At 45.3% G+C, this 19,030-nt stretch overlaps 2 protein-coding genes across 2 annotated transcripts in view; both read left to right on the forward strand.

Annotated features, from left to right (window-relative positions):
- Positions 1-1,278: 1,278 nt before the first annotated feature.
- On the forward strand, positions 1,279-5,937 carry LOC115537706 (patched domain-containing protein 3). Its single transcript, XM_030349753.1, has 4 exons — positions 1,279-2,016; positions 2,186-2,307; positions 3,158-3,303; positions 3,894-5,937. The coding sequence occupies exons 1-4, from the start codon at positions 1,297-1,299 to the stop codon at positions 5,660-5,662; spliced, it is 2,757 nt and encodes a 918-aa protein (XP_030205613.1). The 5' UTR covers positions 1,279-1,296; the 3' UTR covers positions 5,663-5,937.
- A 1,819-nt stretch (positions 5,938-7,756) lies between these two features.
- gpr158a (G protein-coupled receptor 158a) overlaps positions 7,757-19,030 on the forward strand; it is a 51,049-nt gene continuing 39,775 nt past the window's right edge. The window contains exons 1-2 of the mRNA XM_030349423.1: positions 7,757-9,583; positions 18,432-18,537. Of these exons, the coding sequence (XP_030205283.1) occupies positions 8,712-9,583; positions 18,432-18,537 (978 nt within the window). The 5' untranslated portion in view covers positions 7,757-8,711. The remainder of the gene's footprint in view (positions 9,584-18,431; positions 18,538-19,030) is intronic.

Raw genomic sequence — 19,030 nt, forward strand, 5'->3', positions numbered from 1 at the left:
GTTCAACTCTCGGTTGTGGATTTTCTGGTTTTGCATGAATCACATTGTTGTTAGGTCTTATTTATTAATTAGAGGTTAGAAAGGTTCAGTCCATTTGTAAACACTATTCTTCACTCAGGCAGCTGCTTTCATTCATTGTGTTTCCTACTGTAATTTCCCTCAGGGTTTCAACTATGCTCAAATACCACGTACTTCTTTAGTTTTGCCTGGATTTACAGAAATGTTTGATAACCGTTGAAGTGATGAAGATATTGAGGTTATTGGCATACCTTCCCTGCTATTAAAACACAGTGGATGGACCACAACATTGACAAAATGTTGTCAATGTTCTCAATTGATAGTTTGCTACATGCCAAAAGTGAGCGATGGTAATATTGAAATAAAACCATCTTCACCAGATGCAAACAGTGTTGTCATTTATTAGTTCCCTCAAGTTTAAATAACCACGGATGCTTTATGCCACTGTTCGTGCTCTGAATGGCCCAATTTCAGAATGTTATCTCGTGATTATTTTAGAAGCAGTTGCCAGTTGCAGGATGTTTGGTTAGACATTTTTAATCTGAACTGGACTTTTTAAGAGCATTACTATACATTACAGTAAACATTGACACACAGCGGTTCCTTTGGTTTCCCGTATGGGCAAAGAGTCGTTATGAGTGACGTCAACGCGTTGCTTTCTGAGACCTAAATAGCATTCATCTCACTGATAGTATAGTAGAACAGATCAAAGATAACAGCCAAGTCAATGGAATTGGCTTGGATTTTAAAATTGCCAAGGCGACGAGAGAAAGTTAGGTCACATAGCATTGACAACAAATTCTTAACACGCCAAGACCAAAGGCACTCTTCTTAATGGAGTGTTCCATTACTCTGTGGTCTCCAGCAGGCCCGCCGCTCCCTATACGCAGAGTACGCAGAGTGCGTAGGGCACCAAGGCCACCCCCCACCGAAACAGCCAGCAGCGGCCCTGGTCTCAAGGCTAAACATTAACAACTGGACTTTTTTGTCTTGAGTTTTGCCCTGCAGTAACCCCTGAGCTTATCGTTAAACAAACAAAAGTGTTTATTTTTATTCTCCAGGAAGTGCTCTTAAAAGAAGCCCTTGATCCACTGGCATAATTACTGTGAGCCATTGAATCACAATGGATGAAGCAAAAGCGACAACCTTTCCCCCCAATCACATGACAGGTATATAATACACAATGTTTAGGTCATGTGACACTGACAAAAACGGTATAAAAATGACCTCAAATCGTTCTTCAATCCACAGACCGCAGGGTTCACTGCTACTCACAGGATGGGCTGCAGAAGAACAGACTGCGTTGAAAGGCCGCTCTCACGACTTTTTGAGAAATTGGGCGGACTTGTTGGCTCCTATCCCATCGGATTCTTCATCGTTCCGCTGGTGGTCTCGTTCATTTTGGGAGGGGGGTTTTACTTCATTGAAAAAAGAACAGACAACGACATAGAACTGCAATTCACACCGAGAGATGGACCCTCCAAGAAAGCGAGAGCCGTTGTCCAAGAATACTTTCCGAGGCAGAAGTCAGAGTTCTCCAGCCAGAGGCTGGTCAGCGAAGGCCACTACGCCACCATCATTGCCGTGGCCAAAGGAAAATCCAACATAATGACCAAAGAAGCCTTTGAAGATATAATAAAGCTGGACCATAAGGTCAAGAGCGTCTCTGTTGTGGAAAACAAGTGGACCTTTGTCACCTTGTGCGTAAAGGTCAATGGTGGCTGCGTCCCAAACGACCTTCTTGAGATCATCGAGCATGACGCAAGCAAAATCAGTCACATGGACATCTTCTATCCTGTGCACAACTCATCAGCCCCCTCAAAGCACACCTTTCTGGGCTCCACCATTGGCGGGGTGAGAAGGAAAGAGAACGGCCTCATCGACTTTGCCAAGGCCGTAAAGTTTGTGTACTTCCTGGAGAACAAAGAAGGGGTGGAAAAATGGCTTCAGCAGTTCCAAAAAACCTTCTTGAATGACCATGGGTACAAAAACGTTATGGTATGTGAAATACATTTAAGGAATAATAGATATCACAGATATATTTAGAAAAAATCCTCAGGCAAGATTGTTTTGAATCAATGCCAAGGCCTTTAACACATTTAATTTATTCTCTAACCATTTACAAATTTGTATTTGTTCATATTTCATCAATGATGTGGAAACCTAGGTCTCCTACTACACATCCCAGTCCAAACAAGAGGAGATTGACAAACTGACCGCTGACGGGATCCCGTTATTTTCCATAACCTACGCCCTCGCCATCACCTTCTCTGTGGTCTCTTGTCTGAGGTAAGGGGAGCACCTGGGGTCAAACAGAGGAACCAACGTCTGAGGTTACTTGACATCTGTGCAAGCCCTCTCACTGTTTATTGCCCAGGTGTATAATGAGGACTACACACCTGTATACATAGCTAGTAGAAACATGAATCATTCAAGGTATGCATTATTTAACTATTCAAGGTACACAACACCATCTTACATTAGAGACAATCAAACATGTTGCTCATTCAAATCGAACAATAAGAAGTGGCTAATCAGTAGCCAGACCTGGCAACATTGAGAAAAAAAACCACATTACCACACTGCTAACTACTCTACTTTTATCTGGTAACTGTCGTATGTATACCATCCGTGCCCCATTCTACTTTTCTTTCTTTCATTTTATTTGGATGATTTCATTAATTTTGTTTGCCGTTTGTTATACTTTTAGTATATGTTTTATGTGTTTTATGTCCATTTGTTTGTTATACCTTAGGTGTATGTTTTATGTGCAATGGGTCATTTTATATTTTGACTCGTACAAAGATGGGTATAGTTCTTTTAGTTCTTATGAGTTAAGTTTTTTTAGGTGCATGTGGCCTGTCAACATCGGCCGATGGACAATAGATAAACAGCTAATTCTGGCACATTGACATTTTCATGGTTATTAATGTGCATCGCCCATGTCTAAAACTAACCTTGAATGAGTAAACAAAGGTCTACCTCTATGTCAGGATAAATGATTTCCCATCATTTTGTTTCCATTCTTCAACAAGCTTCGAGGTAGCCTCAATAGTTAGATTGTTATGAGTCCCGGTTTCCATGTGTTCATATGTGGAAGGATGGTTGTCACTGTGCTATCTGCTCGTCTCCTGTGTAGACTGGACAATGTGAGGAACAAGGTGTGGGTGGCGTTGATCGGGGTCCTCTCTGCTGGCCTCGCCGTGCTGTCCTCTTTCGGCCTGCTGCTCTACGCCGGTGTCCCCTTCGTCATGACGGTGGCCAACTCCCCCTTCCTCATCCTGGGTGAGGAACAGTTCTCCACGCCTATGGCCTACACCAGTGTTTCTAATCGTAGGGCTCAGGGCTCCACTTGGTGGCATGACCTGCATGTGGGACCATGACTGATTTTTGTATCAAATAAAATCGCTTGAAAGGTCTCATAAAGTTCCAGTACATACGAACATACTTTGAAGCCGACTGATATTCATTATTTAGCGAGGTGAAGTAAGCGATCTTGTGACATTGATATTATTGGCAGAGGATTGCACTTAAACAACAGCTCTATGCACTAAGAAGATCTAAGATCTCTTCATGCGCTACAGATAATAGAGTGTAGAACAAACACTGGTGTCACTCATAACACAAATAATCAGCCGGCTGTTTTTAAGTACCATGACATGGGAAGTAGACTAAATCTATTGAAGATATCACACATTGACCATGGACCATGCGCCCTGGTACCGAGCAGACCCATAATTTGTGTTTGCCCTACTATGACACATCTGTGAAGAGCCTGTAAGCATTTTCATAAACAAGCCCTTATTTATGATGTCATGTTAGCCACCTGAGAAGACATGATGTTTTACTGCTTTGCCTTGATCTTCCCATTCCAGGTATCGGTGTTGACGACATGTTCATTATGGTCTCTAACTGGCAAAACACCAACGTCAAGGACTCGGTTCCCAAGCGAATGGCACACACCTACAAGGAGGCGGCAATGTCCATCACCATCACCACCCTCACCGACGTGCTTGGTTTCTACATCGGCCTCATGTCCGACTTCCCTTCCATCCAGTACTTCTGTCTGTATACGAGCACGGCTATCATATTCTGCTACGTCTACAACATTACCTTCTTCGGGGCCTTCATGGCTCTGAATGGGAGACGAGAGGAAAGAAACGGACACTGGTTGACCTACATGAAATTGCCGACTGAAGCCCCGGCTAAGTCCTCTTCCTGGAACACCCTGTGCTGCGTGGGAGGAGACTACGACAAGGAAACTGGAGCAGAGAAGATTCAACCTGTAAATAATTTCTTCAAGAACTATTATGGTCCGCTGCTGACCAAACCTTGGGCTAAGGCTGCGGTCATCCTGATATATGCTGGCTACCTTGCTGGAAGCATCTACGGTTGCTTCCATGTAGAGCAGGGCATAGACCTTAAGGATTTAGCGGCCGATGATTCATATGTCATTAGTTACTATGAACGGGACAGGAAATATTTTTCAGGTTTTGGTCCAAATGTAATGCTTGTTGTGAGAGAGCCCTTTCCATATTGGGACACGACAAAGCGTTCAGAGCTCCGGAAATGTACTAACGACTTTAGAGAGTTGGACTTTGTAAGTAAAAGGTTGTACACATCCTGGCTGGACGCGTACGAACATTTCGGAGAGAAAATGAATCTCAACCTCAACAACAAAAAAAGCTTCATGGCAAACCTTCCAAAGTTTTTCGTGGCAGTGCCGGAATTCAAGCAAGATGTGAACATCACGAGAGGAACCATTCCTGCATCGCGCTTCTTCATCCAAACGGTTCACATCTCCAACTCCTCGATGGAGATCAAAATGATGAATGGTTTGGAAGAGAAAATGAAGACATGCGGGGCGGCCCCTTTGATCATGTTCCACCCGGCGTTCATCTACTACGACCAGTACGCCGTGATCGTCCCCAGCACAGTGCTGAACATCGGGGTGACCACGGCAGTCATGCTGGTCATCTCTCTCCTGCTGATCCCCAACCCGCTCTGCTCCATCTGGGTCACCGTCTCCATCGGCTCGGTGATCGTGGGGGTCACCGGCTTCATGGCTCTGTGGGGCGTGAAGCTGGACACCGTCTCCATGATCATCCTGGTGGTGTGCATCGGCTTCACCGTGGACTTCTCCGCGCACATCTCCTACTGCTTTGTCTCCAGCAAGAAGCCCAGTGCCAACGGCAGGATGGTGGACGCGCTCTTCATGCTCGGCTATCCAATCATGCAAGGCGCGCTGTCCACCATTCTGGGTGTGGTGGTGCTGGCGGCGTCCAAGAACCATATCTTCAGGACATTCTTTAAGATCATGACCTTGGTGATGGTATTTGGGTTGTTACACGGGATCACCTTCCTCCCGGTGTTTTTGACGCTGTTCTCTTGTTGTTCATCAGAAAAGGATGAGGAGAAACAGGAAGTGAAGGACAGTGTTGCGGCACATAACGTAATGCATGACAGCAATCGGCCTGACGACCTGCAATATGCATATGACAACAAAGACTTCGAACAGTGCCACAGAAATATAATGATTTGGAAAGAAAACCTCAAAGTCCATAAGCAACAGCTTAATGTTTACGTAATAGGAAGTGGTCAGCACAAACATCCATGTTTGGAATATGATCCAGACTGTCCATAATGTATATAATTGATGCGTCAATATTTCCATAATTTAATTATGACCCTAACCCTAACCTTATACTGTGACTTTTGGGTCAAATCTGAAAGACAACATTCAATGCAGTAATGTGAAAGTTCAATGTTTTTATTTATTTATTTATTATTATTACATTGTCATTAGACTGAGTCGGTAGGCCGAGCTCGGCCTGGCTTGGTAACCAGTGGTAAGTCATATTAATAGCCAACGGGTGCATGAATATGAAATTTGAATAAACGCATATATGTATAACATTTCACCTTGCAGTATGTCTCAGTGTTAAGTAACACCCGCATAATAGAAATATGTGGATCCTGTTTCCCCTTCACATCTTGATCATAACGGCAAAACGGTATAATCTTTGGACAATCTATAGAATCAGGGGTCCCTCCAGGATCCCAGTGTGGCAGGCTTAAGTAAAGACGGGACGCCTCATGTGTGCGGATGGTAGCACACGGGGATGGTGAAATGCATGGATGGTGGCCAGACAGATGCTAGGCTGACTAGGGGTCTGTCAGCCTCCGTCACGGCTGTCGACCGAGCGGACGACCGGTCACCCAGCGTGACGGGAGAGAGAGGTCTCTCCAGCAGAGGGAGTGAGAGACAGTAGCAGGTGTGGAGGGAGTGGGTGAGAGGGGTGATGGGGTAGACAGAGAGCAGGGGTGAATGTGGGGGATGAGTGAAGGAGAGGGTGGTGAAAGACAATGGTGGGGAGAGAGAAAGAGCAAAAGGGGCATGAGCAGTTACAAAAGGAGAGGAAAGTGAAAATGGTAAAAGAGGGACAAATAGAGAGAGGAGGGAGGAAATGAGGAAGATCGAGATAGGGGAAGACCAAGACAGACAGATAGCAGTGGAATGAGGGATGAAGAGAAATAGGTAGAGAAAGAGGGAAAGAGAGACAGAGAGAGAGAGAGAGAGAGAGAGAGAGAGAGAGAGAGAGAGAGAGAGAGAGAGAGAGAGAGAGAGAGAGAGAGAGAGAGAGAGAGAGAGAGAGAGAGAGAGAGAGAGAGAGTCCACAAATCCACAAACCCCCAATGCCTTTTCCTAACCATAAATGAGTTTTCCGATTGGAATCACACGCCGATTAAATTTGGGGTCCACAGATTGATGCCAGATCGAGGTGTCGGGGATGTTTGCAAAATAATACAGGATTGGACTGGTTTGGAGACCATGGCCTGGTCGTAAATTTAAGCTTTTTTCAGTGATATCAGTCTGACTAAACCTTTTGGGCGCTGTGTCTATTTGTTGGGAGAAACTTAGAAAAAATAGAGAAAAGAGAAGAAAAGAAAAAATACTGCCGGAATTCACTTCAATCCTTCAGGGATAGAAATATTTATCACATTTTGATCAAAAGTGTACTTCAGCCCGAAATCCCATTTACACTGTAGATGGCTCTGTTTCAATATGATATGTTATTTTATGAATTGATATTTAATTTATGCTCATGTTCAAATACATGTTGGACCCTAACCCTGACCAAACCAAAGCAGTCAATATGCATGCATTTATTTTGTATTATTTTCCAGATAACTCAAGTGTACAATTTAAAACATAACGTATATGACAACAGGTGAAAAGTTGTAAAAACACAAGATAATGAAATATAGCGTAGGCTACAACATGCTGGCATAATTCAGATAAAGGCATGGGTTTGTTACACTAACAATAAGTGGTGTTAAGTCACAATTTAATTTAGTTTGTGTTTGGCAGGTGTATTTGCATTAATTGAAAGGTTAATGTGCTTATGGTCTGAATATATAGCTTGATATAAATTAGAAAGTTCAAATGAATAGTGATTTAGTCATAATCATTTATAATTCAACTAAATTACAAATAAACGTAATGTTTGATGTATGCAAGTCAAAGCAATTATGTAAGCATTGGAGTATTTCCTGAGAAAAATGTATTCGTGCTGAACATTTCCTCATCATCATCATCATCACAATAATCATCATCGATGTCTGCAGTCGATATCAGCTACCTGTACTAAAAAATACAGGCTTTCATTTCATAAATGGAATAATGGTGAGTCATCAACCATGTTGTGTAATATCGGCCAATAACCACGTCCACCAGCCATCCAGGCATCACTACAGCGAGACGCCAGGCCTAGACAAGCCTTCACATTTCCATACACAACACACCGATGAACTGCAGCGGTAATTGCGAGGAGCTGGAAAGACCATATTTCCGATGTCTCTCCATCCTGCTTGATCGCGGGATCGCAGGAATAGGAGTCGTGGCTCGATCCGATCCGTAATCACAGCCTCGCATATCCCGCCAACCTTCGCTTTCTTTCTTTTTTTTAACAAACGATCGCAAGACAGATTTTATTTTAATCGGAGTTGTTATCGTCCTGATCGTTAACCTCGACCCGTGATTCTGAACGAAGCTCTCAGCACCGGACAGCTCCTCGGCCGCTCCGTCGAACCCCCACGCTGAGGCGACATCGTGATTGACACCAGAAACGACCAAACACGAATCAAGCCCACTTCACGAGCCCTATAAGATAATCAAGGAGACGGGCTCAGCGGTGTCTCCGCTGTTTAGTTACTGCTTGTTGTGTCGGAGGAGGGCGGAGTGTATTTGTCATCCAAGTGTGAAGTAGCCTGACTCGACTCCTACCCAAATAACCGGGTTTTCCCACTCCCTCACTTCCCTCAAACCCGCTCAATGTAGGAGACACTCATCATCACAATCTAACCCGCTGAAGACGTCAGGCGGAACGGCAGGTCAGTCTTGCTGGTGTCTTGGGTCGCACACGAAACGCGAGACGATCGGAGAAGCCACAGCCGCCAAGCGCATACTCACATCAGAGCGCGAGATCTGACATCTGGGGAGGAGGAGAAGAAGAACAGAGGAATTTACGAGCCCATTTCAAACGTTATTATAGATTTCTTGGTGGAGGACCGTAGCTTGGGGCTCGCTGATCCATCACTAGAAGTGATGGTTTAGAGAGGAATCGCCCGGATTGATACCAGTTCCCCCCATCAGCTCTGAGCGACTGGGGGGTGGGGGGGGTGGGGGGGAGATGGCTGTTTTCCGGTTCACGTTGCTGTTGCAAGTGGGAATTGTTATTGGATTAAGTCACACATATGCAGAATGGTCCGCGCGCGAGAGCGATGTCAGACGGCGGCCAGCGAACAACAGCACTGGGAGCAACCCTCGCCTCGCGCACCTCAGCGCCCTCCGCTCCCCCAAAGATGCGGCGGAGCGCGCGCAGAAGACCGGTGGGCATCTCCCGAAGGTGGTCACGGCTTTCCTACACACGGGGGATTCCAGCACTTTAAAACACGCCAACTGTTCCCGGAGATACGAGCTCACCTCTCTGCGGGCAAGGTCACACGCGAGCCCTCATCCCTCCATGGGCAGCGTGCTCGACACGGTGGTGCACGCCACAAACTTCCTGAACATGATGCTCCAGGCCAACAGGTCCAGGGAGCAGAGTCTGCGGCGAGACATCGAGTGGTACCATGCCCTGGTGAGGAGCGTGCTGGAGGGAGACCCGAAGATTCACCGGGCGGTGGTCACGTTCAACACGGAGCCGTCCTCCGCGGGGCCCTCGGTGCTTCTTCAGGCGACCCGGGCGGGCGGGGAGATCGTTCTGCAGGACCTTTCCGCCACGGCCCAGCAGCACCTGAAGGACCGCACAGTGGAGACCGAGTGGTACCATGACGTGAAGAACAGGAAAATGCCCAATTTTCACAAGCGAGTGTTGAGTCAGGACTTCACGTCTGTGGACAATTCTTTGAAAAGAGGCGAGAGTTTCATTCCAGACAAAACCAACATCAAGTGGTCTGCCCCGTACCTGGAGTGTGAGAACGGGAACTTCGTCCCCCGATGGCTCCTGACCCTGTCGGCTGGATTCTACGGCCTCAAGGCCAGCCTGGCGCCAGACTTCAGGTAGGACCCAAACCACATGGCCTCTGGGCAACTTGACTTGTGTCAAAGCTACTCTACTTCTACGGTAACACATGCTAGCTGGTAGCCGGACATATCCGTCCACTTTACAAGTTTACTGCTCTGTATGGGGACAGATATGACACTTAACCGTTTTATTCTTTGCAAGCTCTCCGATTCCTCTCGTTTGTTGTTGTATTTTCTTGTCCTCGTCAGTCAAGCTGCGCGGGAACTCGTCACGTCAGGGGCCAATAGGGCTATAAATAGCTCACTATATTAGCCTAAGAAACACCTGGCAGCGTTAATTCATTTTTCTATTTTAGCACACTGGGCAATTTATTTTCATCAGAGCAGATGTGTTTAATAACAGACATTTTTTTCCCTGAAAAGTATTTTAACTGTAATTGCATGATATTTGTAAAATGTGTGTGTGTGTGTGTGTGTGTGTGTGTGTGTGTGTGTGTGTGTGTGTGTGTGTGTGTGTGTGTGTGTGTGTGTGTGTGTGTGTGTGTGTGTGTGTGTGTGTGTGTCCATTGGGTAAGATATTAGGTTGACCTGTCCATTATACACATGGGTGGGCACGCCCATTTGTTATGTCACCGAGCGGTCGATTTTGAAATAGCTTGTGACATCTAATAAACACTTGGTGGCAAAAAGGGTATTCTTTTTTTATCATTTATGCCAGTTATGACATCGTGTAGGATATCTTCTTATACCAGTGCGTTTGGACCCAGTTGTGACACTGTGTAGGATATATTTCCTAATACCAGTGCGTTCAGACACAGTTGTGACACTGTGTAGGATATACCTCCTACCAGTGCGTTCAGACCCAGTTGTGACACTGTGTAGGAAATATCTCCTAATACCGGTGCGTTTAGACCAAGTTGTGACATTGTGTAGGATCTCCTAATACCAGTGCGTTCAGACCTCCTCAGGATCCTGGCCGGCATCTCAGTGTTTAATATTTGATTCAGATTGCTGGTTGTATGGCCCGCATTGGATGAATCTTTAATTGATGCACAAGTGTTTCACGACCAGCAGTGTATCTGAAAGGATTCGCAGCATACAGTGATTGTTCTGTAATGGTCTTCTGTCTCTCTGGTTTACAACTCTTCATTCATTTACAGGGCGGCCTGTTCTGTTTTTTGGGGTTGTATGTGAATACGCAAACAAACCATGAATCAAACAGAGACCATATACCCCCAACCACTTCCATAATGGCATTTTTAAAAGTGTTGAACTCAATGAAGGAAGACCCAAATAGTAAGTCTGAACCTTGTCAATGGAAAATGTTTTCCATTATTTATTTCTGTTTTCGTTTTTTAAGGTCTATGCCTCACAAAGGTTAAACCATCTCAGTGTCGTGCATCAACATATATCCTCAACTGTATCACAATTATAAAAACCTTTAGCGAAGTGCTCTACACTGAGTTCATTGAGGTATTGGGGGTTAGGGAATCTTGCTCAAGGATGACACACACTAAGATTTGAGCACAGAGCCTCTTGGCTGGGGGTCAAACATTCAAACCAGCTATCCAGAGGATCCTACTCCACCTAGCAGAGTTAAGTACTGAGGGGGCTGAAGCCCTCCTGTGTGGTCTGGTCACAGGACGAGGAGCTCTGAGACACAAGACATGGGCTCTTCTGGCTCTCTCTTCCCTCTCCTCCAGGCAAATACATAATCAATACAGCGCTGAATTAATAATGAACGGTGTAGAACAACAGCTCCGCACGGCCATTTTGATTCCTCCTCCTCCACCCCCCTGCCCCCCCCTTCTCGACCCCCACCCTTTAATGCTTCACTCACTTCCTGTCTTTGAAGCTGATATTATTATTAAAACGTGTGTGTGTGTGTGTGTGTGTGTGTGTGTGTTCGTGTGGATGCGTGTTTGTAAGCGCTGTGACTACCCTTGTGTGTGTGCAGTGGTGCAGTGAGTTTGTGTTTGCAGGCAGTGTGTATGAGTATGAGAGTGTATGTGTAAGAGAGTGAGTGTGGAGAGAGAGGGAGAGAGAGGGAGAGAGAGGGAGAGAGAGGGAGAGAGAGGGAGAGAGAGTGGTATGGTGGTGGTTGGAATGGGAGTGGTTTGGTGAGGTTTACAGTGTGAGTGCGGGTATCTCTTTAATTGGTGTCGGCGGTTTATCTCTGCGGCCCCATTCTGTCAGCTTGGTCGGTTTTACTCACAGGTGCCCCCAAACACTGTTTTACTGTATTCTGAGCAACGGCAACACGTGTGTATGTGTGTATGTGTGTTTGTGTTTGTATATGCGTGTATGTGGTCAATTTATGTAGAGAGCAGCGATATTATGTAGAGCCTATCTATTGGTCTTTCAGATGTTAGTGGAGGACAGGCGCAGTCCTAATTGGCTGACGGCACAGGCTGCAGCAGGGACATACACCCACAGACACACACACACACACACACACACACACACTAGCATGCACGCACACACACACACACCGCAAACCTACACGCATATGCACACACACACACACACACACACACACACACACACACACACACACACACACACACACACACACACACAGACACACACACACACACACACACACACACACACACACACACACACACACACACACACACACACACACACACACACACAAGCAAACACCTGGAACTAATGTAAATATGCAGATTTGACTTCAGCATGCACACAGAAAGAGAGAGAGAGAGAGAGAGAGAGAGAGAGAGAGAGAGAGAGAGAGAGAGAGAGAGAGAGAGAGAGAGAGAGAGAGAGAGAGGGAGAGAGAGAGAGAGAGAGAGAGAGAGAGAGGGAGAAAGAGAGAGAGATAGAGAGAGAGAGAGAGAGAGACAGAGAGAGAGAGGGAGAGAGAGAGAGAGGGAGAAAGAGAGAGAGATAGAGAGAGAGAGAGAGAGAGAGAGAGAGAGAGAGAGAGAGAGAGAGAGAGAGAGAGAGAGAGAGAGAGAGAGAGAGAGAGAGAGAGAGAGGGACGGAGAGAGAGAGAGGGAGAAGTGAGTGAGAGTGTGCGGTAAGTAGAGTCATACATTCAGTAGGGAAATCTCAACTTGCTAACTGTATTACTTTTGCTTTTAAACATGACAAAATATTTGGTGGGTCCCAGACCAAAAGTCCCTCCCAAGGTGAGGCCTGAACAAAGTGGGGAACCCAGTGCTAGTGAAGCACTTGGGGGGAGGGAGGGAGCCGAGAGTGGGGATGAGTGAGTGGACAGTTTCCGGCAGAACAAGACCTAGAAGCAGGGGAAGCCCCCACAATGCCGTGGGGCGTCCGGAGGAAGACATGTGGATCATGAAAGATGAAAGGGCATTCATTTATCCCTTGATTTATTCATTGATAAATCTGACAACACCAGCACTTCATTTGGACATTAGACACGTCTGATAACGTTGGATTATTCAGAGCAGCCCAAGGCCTTTGTCACGACGCCAGCAAGCCGGTCGATCGGAGGCTCTGCATTCTTGTGATTTGTGTTATATTTTTCGAGCGATGGGATTGGATGATGTGGAACACGCCCCTACCACCTCCCGCCCCCCAAGGTGTTTCCTACTTCTTCATTGACGTCAGAGGGAATCCGCCAGAGAGAGAGAGAGAGAGAGAGAGAGAGAGAGAGAGAGAGAGAGAGAGAGAGAGAGAGAGAGAGAGAGAGAGAGAGAGAGAGAGAGAGAGAGAGAGAGAGAGAAAGAGAGTTGAGAGAGAGTCAGAGAGACGAGAGAGAGAATGATGGAGAGGGAAAGAATGAAAGAGAGAGATATGGAGATAGAGATGGATGGAGAGATAGAGATGGAGTGAGTGAGAGAGAGAGAGAGAGAGAGAGAGAGAGAGAGAGAGAGAGAGAGAGAGAGAGAGAGAGAGAGAGAGAGAGAGAGAGAGAGAGAGAGAGAGAGAGAGAGAGAGAGAGAGAGAGTCAGAGAGACGAGAGAGAGAATGATGGAGAGGGAAAGAATGAAAGAGAGAGATATGGAGATAGAGATGGATGGAGAGATAGAGATGGAGAGAGAGAGAGAGAGAGAGAGAGAGAGAGAGAGAGAGAGAGAGAGAGAGAGAGAGAGAGAGAGAGAGAGAGAGAGAGAGAGAGATTGAGAGAGAGCGAGAGATGGAGAGACAGAGAGGGATAGCGAGTGAAAGAGAGAGAAAGATCGTCAATAATCCTGTCTCAGCCAGTAAAGGTCAACATTAAGACTAAAGCAGTAGATAGGATTCTGCAAGTTTGCAGAGCCACAGTGAAGCAATGGTATTTCCTTAATGATGGCTGATGACCGGTGTGCTCCTATGTGTTCCAGTGTCTTTGCTGTGGAAACTTTTGACCTGACATTCCTGTAAGGAAGACAGGTGGAGACCTAATTGGCAATTTGGAACATCCCAACACATACCACTGCACACTGACACACACATGCACACGCTACGCGACATAGTATTATAATAATTGATATGGCTTATATAACATGGCTAATAAGGGACAGAATCAGTTGATATGGGGATTGAGGCGACGGCCAGCAGCAGCTGATCTAATCTGCTACAGTATGCCTCAGAGGACTCTCACTCTGTAATGGCCTTAGTTTAATCCTCTGGTAATCTGGGCACAGTGAAACCAAGCCACTGGAGGCACTGGGCTTGATCTATCTGATCTGTTTACCACTGTTTTTGAACAGAAGGGTTCCGGGTTGATGGGTAAATGATGAAGGATTATGGAAAATACTTTTGGAAACACAAAAGATGACGGAAAGCTCATTAGACGCGACGCTCCATGGGTCAGGAAGCACTTCTGTTATTCAAGTGTCGGATTATCAGTGTACAAACTGGCTTTGGGTTTGAGTCCACAGCAAACAGAAGTTTGGAAAAGTATGCAAGCAGAGACAAGGTTTCATTCTCGATATACAAATCACAACCACAACACTCTGGAAGTAAATTATCATTCCAGTCTACTTGTCCATTTCCCCGTTGACGGTCCCTCGGCACTAACGGCTGTCAACAAACGCTTTCAGTCAGTACTCCTCGCACCCCAAAACGACCAAAATATCGAAATCCCTTAACCTCCGATTCGTCAAATTTCTTTAATGAACAAATCCGTCAAAAGTCCAACAGAACATGCTCTTCCCTTTAATAATAAATAGGGGAGCGGAGGAACACGTAAGGGGTCATCCGTCTTCTCTGACAGACGGACAGCAGAGCACTTGTCTGTCCTGACAGAACTTGTTAAAGCGAGGTCCCCCTGGCTCCGGGAGGCGGTGGCGGGCGAGTTCCATCGGCGATTTTCTCGACGGCGTCCGTCTGCACTCCATCATTACACGATTAATGTCTGACCTTAATGGATGAAATGCTGTGGCAGGTTTTGCAATTAAAAATTAGTACAACGGATCGTTAATCGTCTCTAAAATTACATTGTGCTCATCCCCCTGGGGTTGGATGTTAAAGGAGGTTAAATGTGTGGGCCTTTTTAAATTGTTCTAAATGTTGGATATTAATAGCTCAGCATAATCACAGGCCAATTAGTTGGACATGAAGCTTTTCACACTTAAACAAAACTAAACACATTCAATCTAAGTCTTAGATTTATTTACATTACTTAATTTTTATTTTTGTTCCCATTTAAGTGCATCAAGTCATACGTCTTGACTGTTAATCTTTCCTATATTCTGTTGGATACAGCCCAGTATAATAATTGAATTATACTTTAGCATTACTAACAGTTTACACTTTAAGGAGATGAGCTCAAGTACAGTTGAGAGATCAACTCCTTTTATTCCTTTTAAGTTTTCTTTATGCTGCCTGTATAGCCTACAACTATTTATAATCTGGACAGCTCGTAACAGAAGACCAACGGAATTAACCAGTTCTTCGTCTTTGAAGCTGGCCAGTAATCCCTTTACTGAACTATATCTTCCCACCAGAACCACCCAGGCCCCACTGCACTGGAGAAATGGATTTGCTATCAAATTAGCGGTGACAGTGTATACGCACCTCTCCTCCTCAATCATGTTCTCCTTTGGCTTAAAAACCCCATTTGTATCACCATCTTATTCAACAATGCCAAAGTTTAATCTGTATGGTGCTCAGGATGTAGTATTCAATGTTCATTTAACCCGACCTCAAAGGCCATCTTGGGATAAAGACACAGAGGAGGAGGCCCTTTCTCTCGATACACTTACTGTGAATAACCTTATTTTATAGGTCAGAAGACCTCCTCAGAATCAAAGCGACGTGAGTTTACGTAATGCCACTGTACCACATCATGCTTGAGCTAACAATAACACACAAGCCATGCACTTTGGTGGTTTATCAAAAGGAAAGAACCATAGGGTCCCTTAAGTATGGCCCCCTCAAGCCCCTAAATTAGCACAGGAGAGAGAGAGAGAGAGAGAGAGAGAGAGAGGGAGAGAGAGAGAGAGAGAGAGAGAGAGAGAGAGAGAGGGAGAGAGAGAGAGAGAGAGAGAGAGAGAGAGAGAGAGAGAGAGAGAGAGAACATCTGTTTAACTGTCTCTATCTTGCTGTGATGAGCCTTCAGGCTCGACCAGCAACCATAGGCCCCACCGACCCCCCTGTCCCTAGACCCCCTGGGACCCGAGCTAGAACAGCCCTGTGAATCCCATTATATTCAACTGTAAGTGTTAATTCTAATGCACATTTAATCACGTGGACATTTGGTTCTCTTTCGCAGAGGTGTCCCCATCTCTCTCTCTATGTCCCCATACGTGCACATGACTGCACCGAGCACACTTTGTTCTTCTCCTCACAAGCCTTTGATTTGAACGTGCCATCTGTATACCTTGTGTTTACACTCTTCACCCGGGGATTCAGGAGCTAAGGAAAACATACACGCTGTTGAAAGAAGACAACATCATCCTCTACGTGCCTCCGGAAAGCTTGACATCATGTAGTAGTAGATCGTGATTAAAGACTTATTTGCATTCACCGCATTACTTCAGAGAGAGGACCAGCCCTGCAATGTGTGTGTGTCTGTGAGATTGAGTGCACATGTCTTTGAGTGAATCTATATGCTTTTGTGCATTTGTGTTTGTGCCCTGTTGTGTAAGCAAATGTGTGTGTTTGGTATTTATGCTCATGCGAACAACCGTGTGTACTCCTGTGACCAATTTTGACATGCATAAATGTTGTGTGTGTGTGTATGTGTATACTATGTGTACACTCATGTATGTGTGTGTTTGTTTGTACGTTTGTGTGTTTGGGTGTACTATGCGTACATTCATGTATTTTGTGTGTTTTGCGTGTGTGTGGGCTCCTGTTAACAACCATGTAGAGTATGTATTTGTGTGTTTGTGTGCGTTTGTGTCTGTATGTGTGTGCGTGTGTGTGTGAGGGTGTGTAAGCTCCAGTAACCATCCATGTTTGTATGTGTGTGTGTGTGTGTGTGTGTGTGTGTTTGTGTGTGTATGTGTGTGTGTGTATGTGTGTGTCTGTGTGTGTGTGTGGGGGGGGCTCCTGTGAACACCCCTGTATGTGTATGTTTGTGTATGAGTGCTTATACTACAAGATGTTAAAGCAGCACTGAGTGGCCATGTGAGTCCGAACATGATGACATAAGACAGGTCGTGAGGCGGAGGTAATGTCTCCTGGCGCCGCGAGGAGCCGCGTGGCTCAATGTGATGAGCTCATCTAGCCTGGGGGCAAGTAGGTCGCCGTGGACGTTATTAACCGCGGCGGTGGTTAGAACCGCCCGCCGCTCAACTGGCAAACCACTCTCCTGCACCTCCGGAATGTGCTGCACCAGCAGAATGCTGTTTGTGTGTGTAGGTGTGTGTGTGTGTGTGTGTGTGGGTGTGTGCGTGTGGGTGTGTGTGCGTTGTGGGATCCGGCGTGATGTTATGTTCTTGTTGAAACGAGTTACATCATTCTTAACCGTATCACGGGCGTTTATGTGCGAAATGTCTTCATTCCCTCAAGTGATAATAGTGATGAGGACATTATTTATACTGCTGGATTTATTTCAAAGTGGTTGAAGGGTGGTCTTCTGAAGTGACGATAAATTGATTGTCCTCACATTCACCAAATACAATAATGTGTGTTCGGTGTGTGATATTGTGTGTGTGAGTGTGCGTGTGATATTGTTTGATATTTTGTGTGTGTGTGATATTTGTGTGCGTGTGTTTGTGTGTGTGATATTTGTGTGTGTGTGTGTGTGTGTGGGTGTGTGTGTGTGCGTGTCTGTGTGTGCTTCTGTGTCTGTGTGTAAGTGTGAGGAAAATTGAAAGAGCAATAAAGTGCTAGTGACAGCCCATCCAGAGAAATATGATTTTAGCTAACCCTGCGACGGAAAAGCACAAAGCTGTTTTCACCGAGACGTCACTCAGGCGCTCTGAAGCTCTTTATTTCTATTGGGCTTCATTATCTGGAATGTCATGTGAACGACACTATCACAGGCTTTTATTGTGCCATGCGCAACATCTTCAAACACAAGCTAACCGTGTGTTTAGCAGGAGAGAAAGCTTGTCTAACAACCTTTTAGCCTGGGGCTGGTACGGCTTTCGGATGCGTGGCACGTCCGCTAGCCGTTTAGCGCTTTGCTATCAGAGTAACTCGTCAATTCAGGGAGGTCTACTATAAAATAATGTTTTTAACTTATCTTTGTAGCGAACGAAGAGATCATCAGGAGAATTTTTTTTTAACAATTATCATAAACGAAAACATAACATATTCACAATAAATACTATCTACATACTAAATACTATATAAAAACATCATTAAAACCAGCGCTATCTCTTCTTTTTATGTTATTGCATGTAGCTTATTGTATTTTAGTTTACAGTCTCAGTAGTTCCTGTCTCATTATAGACCGAATCGCCTTCCTTCACTTCTTAATAGGGACTTAATGCTCCTCTCCTCTCCGTTCCAGGGGTGTGGTGCGCGTGGACATTAATCTACAGGATGTAGATATCGACCAGTGCTCCACCGACGGCTGGTTTGCAGGAACCCATCGATGCAACCTAACCACCATGGAGGTGAGTGTGTTGAAGACACTGACCCAAATGGTCATTGATTTGCTCTTCCTTGGACTGCCATAAAGCTCAACGGTCGCCTACAAACGCACTGTGCTACGTCTATTTACGATTAATTATTTAGTTATTTAGCCGCCAGGCATTGTTGTCAAATGGGACAGTGATTTCAGCTTTAGGTCATTAAGGTGCAGATAGGGGTGAGATACCGTGCTCTAAGCTGCCTACAGGTTAAACTGGCAACTTGTGATGTCAACAGTTATAAGATGTTTGATATTTAAATGTCAACAGGAGGGCTGGGCAAAAATTAATAGTTTTAATCACGATTAACAGCATAGATAACAGCACGCGATAACTCACCAATAGGTGAGTTAGATAACTGTGAGATAACTCACCAATAGGTGAGTTATCTCGTGATTAATCACAATTTTAAAATTACATTTTAATTCCACTCTAAATGAGATTATCAAATGGAATGACGAATTATCATTCATAACAA

Source organism: Gadus morhua, chromosome 23, assembly GCF_902167405.1.
Source record: "Gadus morhua chromosome 23, gadMor3.0, whole genome shotgun sequence".
Lineage (NCBI taxonomy): Eukaryota > Metazoa > Chordata > Actinopteri > Gadiformes > Gadidae > Gadus > Gadus morhua.